A 17581-nucleotide genomic window follows, 5' to 3' on the forward strand; every position below is an offset into this window, starting at 1 on the left:
CTGCTGCCTTCCAAAGCTCAGTGGTTGTCTCGAGATGGGGTTTGTGCAACAGTGTGAGTTACAAGCTACACTAGCTGCGTTTTTTTCCTGAAGCACTATGTTTACCTGAAGGAACAATTCATAAACTATGATTATTCAGAATTGGGTATTTGGCAGCAATTTTATTAACAATCAATGGCATGAGATTGTCACTTCAAGAATGTAACTGGCAGTATTTGTAGCTAATGACAAAATTTGAGCTTTCATGCAAAACTAAGAATTTTGGAAAATTTGTGTCTGCCACCATGACAACTTGACTGTTCCTAGAGACTTTTCTGAAGAGTTTGGTAGTGGCATTGCCAAGTTTGATTTGGGGGATATTGTACAATTAAATGTGCCAACATTTGAGAAGTCTGCATAATTTTCTAGATAACAAATGCATAATGTCATAACATCATACATGAATGAAAGATTCATTCAATGTTTAAGATAGACCAATAAATTTCAGTGTAACAGAGTACAAAAAGTTCATTGATTGATGTCATTGCATATTCACATGGCAACTTTAAGAAACTGACATTTGTTGAATTTTGGTGTAATACTGAAGAATATCCAGAACTACCTTAGGAGGCTATTTAAACACTCTTCCTTTTTTGGAATACGTATTTATGTGAGATCAGATTTTCTTTATAAGAACAATAGTGTATCACAATAGACTGAATGCAGAAGCCACTGTAAGTATCCAGTTAACTTCTATTAAGCTAGATAGTAAAGATATATGTGAAAATGTATTATACTATTCTTAGTATTTTTTTTTTTTGCCTTGGAAAGTATGGCTATTTCTTCATGAAAATTTTATGTTACTAAATAACAAGTTTAATGTTGTTATTTTAAAATGAATTATTAAATATTTCCAGTTTTATTGGTTTTAATTTTTAACATGGTTAGCATTGTTAGAGGTAGCCCATATAAACAAAAGCTCTTTGAGGTCACTGAGGAGGAAGGGCATCATAGGATGCTGAGACCAAAGTGTTTGCAAACTGCTCATCTGTGGTGCCAGTAGACCAGGCCTAGGCATCTGTCTACTATGAAGTGGATTTTATGAAAGTTTTGTTTTTACAGTGTGCTAATGACTGTGAAAATTTGGCAAATAACCCTCCCACATCTTTCACCAGTCAACCCCCTCTTGAGACTTCCCCAACCGTCCTTTTATAGAAGGTGAGGCATCACTGTAAAAATGGACAAATGGCTGTGGTCCATAGCATCCCTTGGCCACGTATCCAAGCGGAAGAAGGCAGCTGTATTTTATGAAAAGCCAGGCAGGTGAAACAAGGTTGTGCAAGATCAAATTTTGTATGCATACCTAGTGGCAGATGAGAAGTTCAATGGCTCATAGTAAAGAGCTGACAGGAGCAATTGTTTCCAGGCAGAAAAAAAGAACTTGTTTCTGGGTATATTTTTCAATGAGTCTGGCAACAGCTGGGCAATGATTTAAACCTCTTAGGATTCTGACTTAAAGCTTAAAAATACATTTGCATATGCCAGCATTAGAAATGGAATCTCAAACTGCTGCCAACGTAGACAACCGAAAGGAAATAGAGGTCTATAGTGTTCAAAAGCTAAGCCTTGGGAGGGTCTATTACTTGGCAGCTGTGTAAACAGAACTAAACCCTTCGCTCCTCCTCTGTTAGATACTTGGTTCTGGACAGGACTAAACCATCTCACGATGGAATGTGCCAAAGGGAAAATGTAGGCTGTGAGTCTCATTGGGTTCAAGAAATGCTGAAAATCTTTTTTTATGGCTGTGTGTGCACATAAGAAGTGTGAAGGAAGGTGCCTTAGTTGAGTGACTGCCTTCTGCTCAGGCCGTGATCCTGGAGTCCCGGGATCGAGTCCTGCATTGGGCTCCCTCTGATCCTCTCCCTTCTCATGTTCTCTCTCTCCCTCTCTGTCCCTCTCAGGTAAATAAATATAATCTTTAAAAAATAATAATAATAAGTGTGAAGGAGATGCTAGGTTAACTGGAAAGACAAGGAGAACTGGGAAAATGACTTCTGGGGGCACCAAGGGGTTCAGCCAGTTAAGCATAAGACTCTTGGTTTCAGCTGAGGTGTGTGATCTCATGGGTCATGAGATCGAACCCCACATTGGGCTCTACACTCGGTGGCAATTTTGCTTGAAGATTCTCTCCTTCTGTCCCTACCCCCACTCAAATAAATAAATAATAGATCTTTGAAAAAGTACCTATTTCATTTTTCTCTTCCTCAGTGTCCATGTTTCTCTCTCTCATGTCTTCTCCCTTCCTTCCTCTCCACAACTTTTCCTCCATTGAGACTTAGGCCCATGAGGCATTTCTATGATGGAAGAGCAGAAGTGACCTTCCCTGCACCTAAGTTCATTAGAGAGCAACCGTGTCTCCATATGCCTTTCCGTCCTCTGGGGAAAGCTGGGCACATAGGGGAGGATGCTTACCTGGACAGCTTGATATGTAACTGCTATGTTCAACAGAAAAATTGAGAAGAGTTTTACTACTACTAGATTAAATGACTACATTTAATTAAAAAAAATTTTTTTTAAATTTGAGTAACATTTCTTTAACCACGTACCTTCCGTTTTATAATCCATTAGATTGAGAAGCGCCTTCTATTTGCTCGGAAGTGCCTTAGACTGTCTTGGAGCACAAACTGGGTTTTCTCATTCTGATTATATTGCTACTAAATCAATTGCATGCTCTACCTTTAATGTATTTCTCACTGTAATGCTTATTGAATGATTTCAGTGACTGTTGAATGATAACTTTGGTTATTGAATGAGGATGGACTTAGCGATGGGGGAAAGAGTTGGCAGGATTAAAAAAAAAGGTAATAACAATAATAGTAGAAAAAGAAGAGGAGGAGAAGGAAAAAGGGAAGTAGAAAAGGGGGAGGAAGAAGAGGAGAAACAGCTTTCTGTTTCTAAATCTGAAGATCTAACTACTTGGATTCATTTGCCAGGCATTATTGTAAGCTTTTAACTTGCATTGATTCATTTACTTGGATCAAATGGCCATTTACTTGGATCAGAGATGGGCTGAAGCAAAAGTTATGAGAACTGAGACATTTGGTGGAGGTGAGTTATCGTGAAGCAAGGGAATAAAGAGTAAACCAGGGGTAAGGGAACTGTGTTAGCTACAAATATTTTATGCCACAAACACGCTTCTATATAGATTACTTTGAATTTCTCCATCTAATTTGTTGAACTACTCCTAATATTTCCACTGCAATCAAGTATATCCACGATTTATATTTTGAATCAAAAGTAGAGATTTTCCCCCAAATTGTATAGCTTGTCCTCATTAGTCTTGTCTTCCAGTGTTTGTTTACAAGACCTGTTTTCTAAAACAGTATAAATGTTAGATGTCGATGTTTTAATGTTGGACAACGTGATGTTACAAAGGAGTTGTTTTTCTTCTGTTGTTGTTCAGTTCAGTCATCTTCCTAGGTCCTTAAACCCTATTAAGCATTTGTTATTTCATTTTCCTCTCTGTGGTTTTTTGTTTTATTTTTTGCCATTTCCCTTAGAATATTAGAGTCTTTGTTATTGGTTTCTAAGAGATCATTTATGCCTGAGGATGTTAACCATTTGCCATGCCTTGCAAATGAAGTACCATGGTTTCTTGCCAACATTTTAGTGTGATGTTTTACTTTTTGGTTGCACAGAAGTTGTGTATTGAAATATAATAATGTTCTGCATTAAAAAAAAAAAAAAAGGAAATCCGAAGTAGGGAAATGAAATTTGACCAAAAAAAAAAATAATAATAATAATTATAGGGGTTGAGGATTTGTGTATGGAGCTCAGAGGAATGGAGTAACTGATTTGAACTTTTGGATCTCTCTGGTTGTGGTGGGACAGATAACCTGGGGGACAAGAAAAGTGGTGAAAGGGAATTGTACACAGGGATAGAAGAGCTGGAGAATTTGCAGGAGACTGAGCGTTAATATGCAGAGGTGGAAGGAGCTATGGAGCATGGGTTGGGTAAGAGAGTGTAGGCAAGGGGAATGTCACCAACGGAAAACGCCTTTGGAATATCGGACCCTGTGATGAGGAGGGCTGAGCAGGCATCATAAAGGTGCATCATCTGACCTCGGAATGGATGTAGTTGCCGAGGCTGAGCTGTAATTGGCCCTAAGCCAGGACGGAGTTAAGCTGTAGTTGGCTGGTGGGTGGCAGACGGGGTTGATGATCAGACAGGGAGGAGACTCACATACACCCAGAGGTGGGTTTGATTTCTCTACTTGACCCCTTGCCAGCTTGAGATGAAAGAAGCCAGCTCTTTGTGCCCATGAAGTAAGTGAGCAACAATTAGCAGCTGGCCGCTCTGGCTCTTATTTTCTTAAACTGAGAGCGTTGGGATTGCCTTTGCAATGACCTGCATTCGCCACAGGAAGCCCTAGAACTCACGTTGCCCGTGCTTTGCTCTGCAATTTGCCTTGCTTGATGTGCAGGGAGACTGAATGAGTCAGAGCGGCAAGTCCCTCCTGGAAGGTCTGTAGTGCTCAGTGCTGACACTGCATTTCGTGTCCCTGCTGCAGCCATTTACTACGGGTAAAGGCCCATTCATTTACCCTGATGTGGACTTTCCAAACCCCTTGCGAGGTGTTCTCTTGAGGTTTCTTAGTCTCCTAGGTGTTGATGCGAAGTGTCTATTTTGAAGTAGATCCAAAAAATCCGTCAGTGAAAGGTACTCTCTAGCTGTCTTTTGCCGCTGTGGCTCTACAGCTTCTAAAAAGTGAAGTGCGTTATTTGAAACATCACTACCTCATATTTTTTAAAAGTTCCCCTTGGTGTTTTTGTTGTTTATTTAAAAAACTTTGGCTCTGTGGCTGGTAACACCAACTGAAATGACCAACGTTCAGACATATTTATTAGTTTTAAGAAGAACTTTGCCTCTTTGCAGAAATGTACGGAAAATCTATATTATTTCCTACTCGTGAATGAAGTTTTACTACAAAACCATGACAAATATATGATGTTGTAATTACATGGTTTGTTCCTTCATGAGCTTAGTGGATAGCTGATGTTGTGACAGGCCTTTTTGGTGGACCAGAGGAAGGTCAATGAGTTTTCTCTGAGAAGTTTCCACTGGCTGAGACTAGCACCAAATGACACACCTATGCTATAGGTGTGATTGGACATTTCATTTCTGACATTTCTGACAGCCAAAAAAAATAGTCAAAAATGAAATGCAAATCTTTCCACAGGAGAAGAAAGAGAAGCTGTCACTTCTCAGGCAGCTTCTGGAATTAGGTTCTAATTTTCTCCTGCCGGGATTTTTGCCCACTAGTGTTAAAAATTACTGGCAAATAATATTTTAGTGACCAACTTGACTTTTATCAGCTCCATGGTTTCTCTTGGGAAAAAAAAAAAAAAAAAATCCGAAGATCTAAGCACTTGGATTCATCTTCTTCCACGTCAACCATCAGCCAGAGCCGGACAGAACTGCCTCCTTCAGGCAGGTGCTTCCTCTCAGGCTGCCCTTCATCACGGCTTTGCTTCTTCATGTGGTCCGCCCGGCTCCCGCAGGACCCAGAGTGTGTGACTCAGATTTCAACTTCGTGGGCGGATGACTCAGAACTCTTGAGCCCCAGTTCCAGTTCCCATCCAGTTTCTTTTCCCATCTATAGTATTTTATCTATGTTTTCTTCCTGCCCAGAAACTCTGCTGACACCCAAATTACAGCCTGCTACACGTTGTTTCATGATTTCCTTCTTGCCTCCTCTTCCCAACTCCACTGCCATCCTCCTTGCTCTTTCAAAGGGGAGTTGTTACTGAATCTTCCGCGTTGGCTTCCATACCCAAAGGCTACCAAGAGTTACTTCTTCCTTCTCGGTGCGCTTTCATCCGCCCACCCTCCCCCCACTCTGCCTCTCCCTCCGCCTGCCATCCCAGTGCAGGTGCAGTCGCTCCAGACTGATGTTGGCACCAGCCTCCCAGCAGCTTGCCTTAGTTCCAGTTTCTGCTCCTGTCTGTTTCCCAGACAGGGACAAGAATAGGCATAAGCAAATTCCATCTTTATTTTGTCACTTTCCCATTCAGAAAGCTGCAGCGATTTCCCATCTCTCATTACGCCAAATGGAATTTACTTTTCTGTTTTCCCAAGGCTTCCCCTGTTGTCCCACATACCCATTCTTACCAACCAAAGTTTATATTTTTCTGGGCTTGGATTCATCCACGTCTCTTTGCTGGCTGGTTCCCATGCTATAGGTCTTAGCCTATCTGTATCTTCCCTTCTTTGCTAGTTCCGACCGCCTGTGATATCCAGCCCATATTCTACCTCCTCCTCAAAGCACACTCTTGCTCATTCTGATAGATCTTAATTACTCCTTTGCTTTGCATTCTGCCTAAACTTGTACATTGGGGTCAGCAGGATGAATTGACTCTACTGCCTTAGGTCTTGCTGAGCCTCCATTATCCAAATTGCAAACAAGGCATTAATCAAAATACTGGTCCCCTTGGATTGTTCTGATTAAATGTGATAAGATAAAAATGCCTAGCACTTAGCAATCCATAAGCCAGTATCGCAGAGAACATTTCCAGCTGCACCACATGCCTACGAAGTTGAATTATGTAGTCCTTGAAGGAGACAATCTGGTTTTGCTCATCTTTGTACTCTGATGTCTTATAAAGTGCTGAATACGTATTAGTTATTCAACAATTTTTGTTGAAAAATGAAGATAGGATGTGATCATGAATTGATTACAAAGATTGATTATCGTGATTGCTACTGGTGTATATCATAAGTCTTTGCCTCACACTGTGAGTAGGAATATGTATAGTAGTTAGCACAGTATGTTTCTCAGCTGTGTGTGTTCCTTGGGAAGTGTGTCTTAGGGTGACTACAGGTTCTTGATTACCTACCTTCTAGAGGCAGTGGCAGGAAGTTTGAAACATTTTTCGCTGATTTGTATTCTTTGTGGGTTTTTTTTGCCTTTCATTGCTCTGTCATCTACTGAGGGATTCATTATATATTCATCATAGCTGCATATAAATAATATGGAAATTAATACTCATGACATTTACGGATGCGTGTGTGTGTGTGTGTGTGTTTTCTTTATTTTAGGAATTTGGGTCAGGGAGGGTTTCTTCATTTCTCAGTGCTTCCCTTTTCTTAGTTTCCAATTCAGAGCACAAAGGAAACAAATATAATCATTGGCAATTTGGTGAGTCTTTTCCAAACTCATTTTACTTGCAAATATTTCTGGCACCCTCACCACCGGCATCACCATCCCCATTAACGTTAAAATTAAATTTCATCCAGATAAACTTCCCCAAGAACTTGCCATGGTGTTAGCTACTGTTTCCTGGGTTCATAAACATTTTTGGGCCGTGGAAAGTGCCAGGATAAGTATAATCACATTCAGTATGCAAATCAAGCTTTTATAGAAATAGGATTGTACTGGAGATGAAATTAATTGTGACAGTTCGGGAGGAATTTTACAGAAAAAGAAGATTAACACGTTAGGTCTTTAGCGGCTGTCTTCCCTGATGCGTATAATGTTAGGCGAAATGAAATCTCTGCGCCCCGGCTCAATGGAGACATGGTTATTGAGTCCATAGATATTTGAGCAGGACACATCTCTAAGGGCACATGACAGCCTGTTTTCTTTTCTCAGCGTGGGGATGAATTGGTTCATTTTCATCTGAATTGGAAGTCATGGTGAAGGTGCTTTTTTGATTCTCTTGTTTTTTTAATTTGTTAAGAAACTTGTACAGAAAATGTCTTGCTTATTCTGAGGTTGCTATGATTCTTATCACCAGCAGAGACTATACCATTGTATTGCTTCAAATATTTATAAATACATAAATTTTGGGAAGTATTTATGTAGCATGAGACCTAATTTGTTTCTTTGATTCTTTGACATAGGCTAAGTAATACAACCTGCTATGGTCAAAAAGTCACATTTTCAAGCTTTTGAATGTTGGTTTTTTTTTTTTTTTGCAGTGATAATACAGAAAAGTTATTTTTATGCATTCACATTTTTTTCTTTTCTTTCAAGGAAACCAACATGTCTGACAAAAGTGACTTAAAAGCTGAGCTAGAGCGCAAAAAACAGCGCTTAGCACAGATAAGAGAAGAGAAGAAACGGAAAGAAGAAGAGAGGAAAAAGAAAGAGGTAAATACTGGTTATTGGGGTGTTCCACCGGAACAAGGAAAATCATTTGATTCTGAGGGGGCAGTCAAAAGGATACAAAAAATGCTCTAGAAGAATCCTTTTATGATTTTTGAATAAAATGAGTGGATATCTACATACTCAGATGCCCAAGGTCATTGTCACCTGCTATGTGCTGCTGGTCAGCCATCACCCATGGGCCAGAGGTACCCAAGCCCAGGTTCACCCCAGACTTGAGTAGAATGCTGGAAGTGGTCTGTGAAATCTCTACTGTTAGATATTTCTTAATCTTTCTGTAACTTGGTTTCTTATCCTTAAAATGGGAATAGTAATATATTTTTTGTGGGGTTTTGAGAATTAAAAGAGTTAATCTTTTAAAACACTTAGTAGTACCCAGGTTCTGCTTAGTGTTTAATATGTGTTAGTTTTAAGAAAAAAAAAAAGTAAAAAAAAAAAACTATCAGCAGAACATTTTAGGAGAAAAATACAAAAATAATGCCAGTGTATTTCCATGGCTTCCTAAGGGGTATGAGTTTTTCAGGGTAAAACAAGGATTGTAGATCCGACAGAAAGAAAGCTGCATTTCCCTCCCTTGGTGAAAGGGTAGATAGGATAGTAATAGACTCTGCTCCATGGACATAAAACCATGACATATTAAGGCTAGGAGAGACTTCAGAGACTTTCCACTGAAACCCTTCTTTATGTCACCAAAGCAACAGAAACCCAGGGATGAAATGTAGCTTTTCTGTCTGTCACACCCAGATTCCAGGGCTCTTGCTCCCCAATTCTGTGTGTTGCCGGCATATCATGTTTTCTTCTACTACTATCTCCATCCAACAGATGATTTATTTTCTAATTCTCCAATTTGTCGTTGTCGCGTGGAAATAGCCCACGTCTTGGACAAAAACCAGATGCCAAAGGTAGTTTCAAATAGCTTTCTGAGAAGGAAACTTGATATAGTGTGATACACTTTGGTGTTTAGAAACCAGAGCAGCTTCTGTACTCCAGAGTTCTTCTGTAAGGAAAAAGAAAATGTGTTTTGATGCCTTCCAATCTAAATAAGTGGTGTTTCATACAATAAGGCTGGGAGACCAAGGTAACAGATTTATAACAATTATTTTTCAACAAAGTAAAACATAATTGCCATTGCGTTTTAGCCTTCTGGCATCTCGCATCTCTCTGTTCCATTACACTTTGATTGATGCCCTGGTTTATTTTGTCCTTGACAGTGCACATAACATTTTTCTCTTGGAGATCTTTGCTGTGATATATGCAGTCTTTGAGTGAGGCAGAGGTGAGAATTGACAAGGAATGGCTATTCATTTCCACGCAGAGCCAAAAAAAGCATTCGGTTATTATGCTTCCTTTCCTTCAAATGTCAACACTTACTATAGTTTTAAAGCACCTGTTATCCTTTACTAATAACCAGTTTCCTTTTAAACTGACATTCTAATATCCAACTTGAATTTCATAGAATTACTACAAAATGTGATGTGGTATGGGAAATCTGGCTCCAAATTATGCTGTCTGCTTCATCTTTGTCATTTTCCACATTTGGGAGGAAATTACAGGCAAACAAGACTGATCGAAACAGGCCACCCTTTTTGTTTCTGTACCAAGCAGCTTTGCCTGATGGAGATTGGGTCTGTTACACAACAGACGGAGCCCCGGGAGAGGAGCAGTGGCAGGTGGTGGGACGCGTGTTACACCTGAACTCTTCATATTCCTGGGTCTAGAATTAAAGTCACACAGTCTTAGTTTCTTCCTTTGCACAGGTTGAAGCCTGTGATACCCTAACTTTGCCTCAGGGACTCCTGTGCCATTCAGAGCCCTCATTTTTCATCTCAAAATTTTTAATTCGAAAGATCCCAGTGGGGCCAGACTTTGGGCTTCACTGGGCTATACCAACTTTAAAGCCTGTCCTGGCCCTCAGCAACCTATTTCCCTCTGCAACAGATCTTTCCTTGATTCCCCCCAAGTACCTTCTGTGGGCTCTGATGGCTTGGTTTCTCTGAGCAGATGTTGCGGTAAGACAGAGGCAGTAAAACTCAGTGGTTATGCGCAGAGGATTTGGGGTTAAATGTGGCTAGGAAACCCAGCTCTGCCCTTCACAGGATGGCCTAGAGGGAGTATGGGACTTTTCTGACCCTGCTTTCCCTTTTGTAGAATAGAGAAGAGATCAGTGCCTACCTCACAGAGTTCTGTGAGGAGGATATGAGAAACTCCTGGGGTGCAGGGAGAGGTACACAGGAACTGGTCAGTAAGAAATGGCTGATATTCCACTTCTGAGGTTGACTACCAGAGTAGGAGAATGCCGCCCGTAACAGTTGGCTTCTTCATTTATCGGGACCCTGCAGACGAGGCCATTTTCCAAAAAATGCCCCATTTTTGGAAAGTCTTTTAATTCAAGGCTTCTGGTTTCCTAGAATTATAGCATTTTGCAGCTATAAGAAACCTGAAAACAATCTATTCTGATCCTTTTTTTTTTTTTTTTTTCAAATGAGGAAACTGGGCCCCAGAAGTCTAAGTCTTAGAGGTAGTAACCCCCACTTATTTCCAAACTCAGCAAGGATCCCCTCTTCCAGCCCATGGTCTCAAAGAGAAAAAGAAGGGGTCATTCTTTTCTTTTCCTTTTTTTTTTTTTTTTTTTTTTAACCCTTTCTCCAGCTTGTAGTGATTATCAGGTCCTGGACAGACATGACCGCATTCTCTTTTCTCCCCCACCTCCTTTCTCCCTAAATCCACATTCCAAGCAGTCTCAATTACATACATGTCACCTGTGGGCCAGCCACACTGTCTCTTGATGGAGAGTTTATGAATATTCTCTTCTGCTTGTACCATTCTCCCGCTTCTCTCTATTGTCCTTCACGTGGCTGTTAGCTCCATGTCTCTCTGTTGTCCCCTCAAATGTGACAACCTCCAGAAAGCCTTCTCTGATACTTTTCTCCCCACCCCCATGACTAGTTAGTCCTGCCTCTAGCCTTGACCTTATCAAACCATTTAGCACAGAGCACTCTATTTGCATCTTCACTTGTCTTTGTCTCCCAGTAGACTTCAGGGTTCTGAGGACAGGGCTGGTGTTTTTCATTGAATCATTGTCTAGTAAAGATTGGGCCACATAGTAGGACTTCAGTAAAGGATTACAGAGTGAGTGCATGAATGAACACAAACTAGAGAGCACGAGTCTGGGATGTGGCTCACAGACACCCTTTCCAAACATCTGGAATTTTTTCCTACAGGTATTATTGGAAATTTTGATCTTGAGTCTATGGGATGCTCCAGGCAGATGTCACTGATTCCTTTTTAAGTTTAAGATTTTCTAGGGCACCTGGGTGGCTCAGTGGGTTAAGCCACTGCCTTTGGCTCAGGTCATGATCTCAGGGTCCTGGGATCGAGTCCCGCATCGGGCTCTCTGCTTAGCAGGGAGCCTGCTTCCCTCTCTCTCTCTCTCTGCCTGCCTCTCCATCTACTTGTGATTTCTCTCTGTCAAATAAATACATAAAATCTTAAAAAAAAAAAGATTTTCTAGTTTTTGTGGTGTTGGTAGAGAGTTAGAAATAGCCTTCATCTAACAGGTTGGATTTTCTTAACTCTCGTTAGGCTTATATTTTAAATAAAGTAAATTTAGACTAGAAAGGGACAAAAATGCTTTTTAATGGTAATCTGAGTGACTGTTTTTGTTTTTTTTTTTTTTTAAAGGTTTTATTTATTTATTTGACAGAGAGAGAGTGAGAGAGAGAGAGAGTCAGAGATCACAAGCAGGCAGAGGCAGAGAGAGAGAAGCAGGCTCCCCGCTGAGCAAGGAGCCCGATGCGGGGCTCGATCTCAGGACCCGAGATCATGACCTGAGCTGAAGGCAGCGGCTTAACCCACTGAGCCACCCAGGCGCCCCTGAGTGACTGTTTTTACCATGACTGAAAATTGGTGTGATTTAGGACCACCCAGGTTGATTATCTCCACAGAATCTAGAAAACTGTAAATGTATAAAGTTACCACTCTGCTGCTTTGGATGTCAGCGGCTTTCTTGGTTGTGGTATTATGGAAGAAATCTGATTTTAAAATAAATAAAATGGCTACCATTTAAGATTCAGACCCAATTTCAGGAAAAATTGGCTTTAATGTCATGAGGTGTGCTTCAGGGGGCCACCCTGAAGTTCGGTCCTATCCTTGGCCTTCTGCTGAATCGCTGTAAGCTAGGATGGACGGAGGCTTCCTGGCCTGTCCTCACTTGTTCCTTTAATAACTATGGAGCCATCTTTGAAAAACTGACTGACAATTCTCAGCTGACAAATTTTCTTTCTTTGATTTTCCTTTCTGGGTCTAAGCTGTAATTACTCTTCACAAACAGAAATATCATTTGCTGGGAAAGATACCTAGCACATTTTTTAATTGCTAGCACTGCAAAATCACTCCTATCGAGCCATTAAAATAGATGAGGATTCTGTCGTAATTATATAGGGAAAATCTAAACTTTCGTGACTAACGTACTTGGTATAGCTCACTGCCTTGGATGGAGTAACTATTTAGTTCAAGGTACAAATTGGTAACAGTTAGGAATTGCCTTAATTTCCAGTAAGCTCCAGTCTAATTGTGCATCTTTCGTGGTCACCTCTGAGTACTGTTAGCTTCTGTTACATCTAGATGGACGTTGAACCTATTCATATTTGTCGTGATATTGCCTCTTTCCTGAAGGTAGAGGGCAGAGAATGAGTTATAGAGGCAACTAATAAGAAAAGGAAGGACATTTTGGAGATCGACTTCAGAGGTACAGTTTTTTAGCATATGCAACATGGTTATGCATGTTGACGTGTGAGTTACCCTCTTGTGCCTTTCTTGACTGCTTAATGATTAAAGTTAGAAAACATTAAAAAAAATTCTGTGCTTCTCTCCATAGGACGTACATGACAGAAGTTAGAGATGATATGTTCTACGTTCATTGGGAAGGAAAGGACAAGGCAAATCTTGTTCTGTTCACTCTGTTGCCGCTCCATGAGAGCCTCTCAGTTTCATTAACCCCAGCACTCTGTTGTCCTTTAGTAGGTTTTTGTTGAAAGAGTGAAGCAAGGTTAATGAATTTTTTTGTTGTTGCTAGGATATCCACATGGCTTTGTTAGGAGCACTGGGTCCCTGGAAGTTCAGGGTACTCCCTCTAGCAGCCGTGCTGACCCGGAGCTTGCTGACTGGTATGCAGTTGGCAGAAATTGGCCTGAAGGATCTATAATTCGGAAATTCTGTAGGTAGAGAATAACAACGACCAAAGACAGGTATTAGTTCATTTATTCAGTACATTTTTAAATGGAGCATCTAATGTGTCAGGCCAGGATCTAGAAGTGAGGATACATGGTGAGAGGAATAAAACATGGACCTGCCCTCGGTAAAGCGGGCAGTCCCGTTAGGGCTGAACTCCTCACTGTGAAGCCATCTTGTTTCCTATTGGCTTCCTAAGACGGATTTTGCTTATCTTAGTTTTTGCGTTTGTGTTTCAGTTGCCATGGTGACTCCCTTCCCTTGGATTTCTTCCGTCCATCTCTCACCTCTGTGATCTGTGAATGTTGGTTGGGATCCTCACCCCGCAAGGTCCTCTTCCTCATTGTAGCTCTCTCTTGGCCTCCGTTGTGCACATACACTTTGGAACTTGCTTCAGTAGTTTCAGTGTTAACACCGGAAGACAATGTGAACTTTGCTGTCTTCACAGATGGAAATGAAACCACCGTTTCAGAATTTTGGGTTCCGTGAGAGCTCTCCTCGCGAGCTCTCATTCGCACTCATCAGCCCCCATAATGGCAATTTTCCCTCTAATGACAGAGAGACTTCAAAAATAGGAGAACCTTCTAAGTTGAGGCACATAATAACACAAGTGTCAAGCCCAGCAGTACGTGCAAAGATGCATTATGTTTATGATCAGTGTGTAGGTTATCATCCGGGAGTAAAGCGAAACTTGCATAAACTTTTTCTACTTTAGATGCCACAATGTAAATTGTGCTTCAGGGCCTTGAAATGTACTCTACACCCTTGAAGCAGATAATACGCTTGTTAGGGTACCTAACTCGGAGAGGAAGTTGTGTCTGGTAACTGGATAATAGGTTTTTGACAAGCTTTAAACCTGCTTCGCTTTTGTAAACTCACACAGACTTGTCCCTAGGTAGTTGCACATCAAATACGATGTTACCATGTTTCAGATGTGTGACAAATGCCTTGTCGTAGTAAGTAACTGTGTTAGGAAAAAGAAAAGAGACCTGAACGTTTAATGACCCCAGAAACCCACCACTATTGATGTCACTGTTCTATAAAAACCACAAAGGGGGGCACCTGGGTGGCTCAGTGGGTTAAGCCACAGCCTTCGGTTCAGGTCATGATCTCAGGGTCCTGGGATCGAGTCCCGCATTGGGCTCTCTGCTCAGCAGGGAGCCTGCTTCCCTCTCTCTCTCTTCCTGCCTCTCCATCTACTTGTGATTTCTCTCTGTCAAATAAATAAATAAAATCTTTAAAAAAAAAAACAAAAACCACAAAGGGGGATAATCTCTAAGAGAGGCTTACACAGGAGGTGTTTTTGTTTTGCTTTTTGTTTTTGTTTTTTTTTGTTGTTTTTGACAGGATTTGGGAAAGAAACTTCTAAATGATTTTCGTTCTATATTTTTCTAAATGATAATTTTTCCCTTTGAGTTACTAGGTTTAATGGAAGCCTATGAAACTCAGAATTAAGTAATGCATATCAATATTGCTCACATGCCTTCATAAATACTGTAGTCTGGTTTATTTTAAAGCATGGCAAACTTAGATCGCTGATACAAAAAGTATATTTTACAGTTACAGATTTCATAACCACTTTTATTTTTTAGCCAGAGCCCATTAATCCTTTGTTTGCATAATTCCAACATAGGGTGTGAATATTACAAACATACATTCATCAAGAACTGATAGTATGTCTTCCCAGAAGGGACAGCGAGGTCTAAAAAAAAGAAAAAGAATTTTCTTAAAAATCCATATTCCAGTCAGAAATATTTAACCCTGATGGTTTCTTTTGAAACTGGGTGAGAGAAGCTTTCATACCATGTGACAGAGGCAGGGAAAAAAAAAACCTCCAACCAAAAGAGAAATTACCAGGTTAGCAATTATTAAATGGAGCAGTTACAGTGTTTTTTCATCCTTTATACACATGATTATATCTATTTAGGGCTTTTGCTTGGTCTTCACGCCATGCATTTACCATTTTCAGTTTGAGCCAGGAAAAGCATACATTTAGTTCTGTTGTTAACTTTTCTTTCTGGCATCTACTTTTTTCAGGCTGATATGCAGCAAAAGAAAGAACCTGTTCAGGACGATTCTGACCTGGATCGCAAACGCAGAGAGACAGAGGCTCTTTTGCAAAGCATTGGGATATCACCGGAGCCCCCTCTAGGTACTTAAGCAGTGCTACTGTTTTCTTAAATTTCCCTTGCATGGGCTATACCATGTCCAGCGTTTACTATTCTTTTATGTCTCTTTCATTTTTATTTTAAAGGAAATTCTGTGGCTTACAGTTCAGGTGTATTTATTTTTTGAACTGAGGGGGCTGGAAGGAGATGGGGGGTACAGACTGTAGAGTTGGTAGCAATTTGCTGCTTGTTGACTGATTATGTGGTCAACCTTCTCTACTGCGGACGAGTAGATTATTTTATACTTGTTAGATGAGTTGCCACATGGTAAATACAAGAAATCATGGAGGTTTTTTTCTTAAATTTTTCTTCATTTTCCTCACTGAATCCCAGCGTCTCTCTGCCAACCTAAATACTGTGAATCTGGTTATGAATTTCATAACCACCACAGGCATAGAGGGATGCCATGATGAAAATAGAAAGCTCAGTGGGAAATGTGAAGGAAAACTGAAAATAGGGACAGATTAGCAGCTACTTAACAAGTTTAAATTTATTCGACTCTATTGTAGATCATGGTTTCACTGCTAATTGGCATTCCCCCTGCAACTCCCCTCCTCCACCAACTCATTCATTCGTAGTTAATTGTCCATGACCTTGGTTTTGTCAGTAGGGTTTGGATATTGAACTATTTGTTTCATTTGTGTTAAAGGTAAACCTCTACATGATGTGTTTATTCTGTCACTTAACTATATATCTTTCATGTGATAATTTATTTTGTTTTCCTTATCCATTTGCTTTCCATACATTTCAGGGTAATCTTAGGGTGTCTGTAAAACTACACGATGCCCAATATAGTTAAAAAAAAAAAAAAAAAGAAGGAAAGAAACTTTAAAAATAATGTATACTTAAAAAGGTAGTATCAGGTCTCCATTTCAAAATGTTTCATTTTCTTTGAATCCCATCATTGGCTTTTATATTAAAATAAGTTTTCATTTATTTCCATAGTTACTTAAACGAGGAATAAAAGTTATCCCATGTATGACAAAATGACAAGTATTTTATAAATGTAAATTTAATAAGCCTATGAATTATTTAGTATTGCTGCATATAATCTAATATACACACACAAACCTAAACCACCATAAAAAAGCATTTTATACTGAACCTCAGTTTGTATTAGGTAAAATCCTGTGTCTCACAATAGTAGAAGAAGCCCCTATAGGATGTTGATTAATTTGTTTGGCTTCTTTATGGTCTAGAAGATGTAACCTATGGGATGTTTGACTGATGGGCCTTCTTTGAAGAGCTGATAGACCTTTCAGTACTTATTTGACCTGTGGCATAATTTAGACGCTTTACAATAATCCTTTATAGTTTTGCCTCAAAAAGGCCTTTGAAATTCTGTTGCAAGTGTGAGCACTGGTCAGACACCATAGTGATATGTCCTGCTTTCCTCTCTCCTATGTAATGCCACCAATTAAACTCTCAGGACAAAACAGTTACATATCTCAAAACCATGACCACCATGACTGAATTCTGAGCTACCCCTGCATTCATGCCAGGGCACCTGGCAGGAGTAGAGCCCATTTTCAGTTTTCATCCATCTCTCCAACTTACCTCTGACTTCCTGCAGCGGGTAATCAGCGAATTAATTGTGGGACCACATGAAATTCCTAGTTTCTTGACAGATCCGCCATTGTGTTACAGGATTTGAACAAAATAGTTAAGCCCTTTAGTCTATTAAATAAATAAAAGGAAATTGCACATGATTGAAACCAAATGGGAGTCCACACTTCTGTACTGAAGTTCCTCTCTGCCCATATGGCTTCTTTGGCATGTGGGTATTGAGAGCCCATTGAATTCATCTGGCCTGGAGCCATCTTGGCTATTTGGTGCAGCTTCTATCAGAAGGACATTTGGCTTGTACCTGAAGAATGGAGAAAAGGAAAATACATTTGCATTTCCTGTAGCTTTTTTTCTTTTCTATCCTGGCTCTCACAGGGTCAGCTTGCACTGACCTCCCTCTTTGAGCTTCTCTCCTGTCTTCAGAATGACAGTTTACTTCTGTGCCTGCGGCTGTGCCTTCCAGGGCTGCCG

At 40.2% G+C, this 17581-nt stretch overlaps 1 protein-coding gene across 7 annotated transcripts in view; it reads left to right on the forward strand.

Annotated features, from left to right (window-relative positions):
* Window positions 1-17581, forward strand: part of DYNC1I1 (dynein cytoplasmic 1 intermediate chain 1) — a 304592-nt gene that overhangs the window by 23876 nt on the left and 263135 nt on the right. For 5 of the 7 annotated variants that reach the window (XM_044246078.1, XM_044246080.1, XM_044246079.1 and 2 more), the window contains 2 exons: window positions 8016-8132; window positions 15414-15528. In XM_044246078.1, coding sequence (XP_044102013.1) covers window positions 8025-8132; window positions 15414-15528 — 223 coding nt within the window. In that variant the 5' untranslated portion in view covers window positions 8016-8024. Of the gene's footprint in view, window positions 1-7507; window positions 7682-8015; window positions 8133-15413; window positions 15529-17581 lie in introns of those variants that run through there. The other 2 variants (XM_044246074.1, XM_044246077.1) reach the window with 2 other exon arrangements.

The sequence above is a fragment of the Neovison vison genome, chromosome 4 (assembly GCF_020171115.1).
Source record: "Neovison vison isolate M4711 chromosome 4, ASM_NN_V1, whole genome shotgun sequence".
NCBI classification, from domain to species: Eukaryota; Metazoa; Chordata; class Mammalia; order Carnivora; family Mustelidae; genus Neogale; species Neogale vison.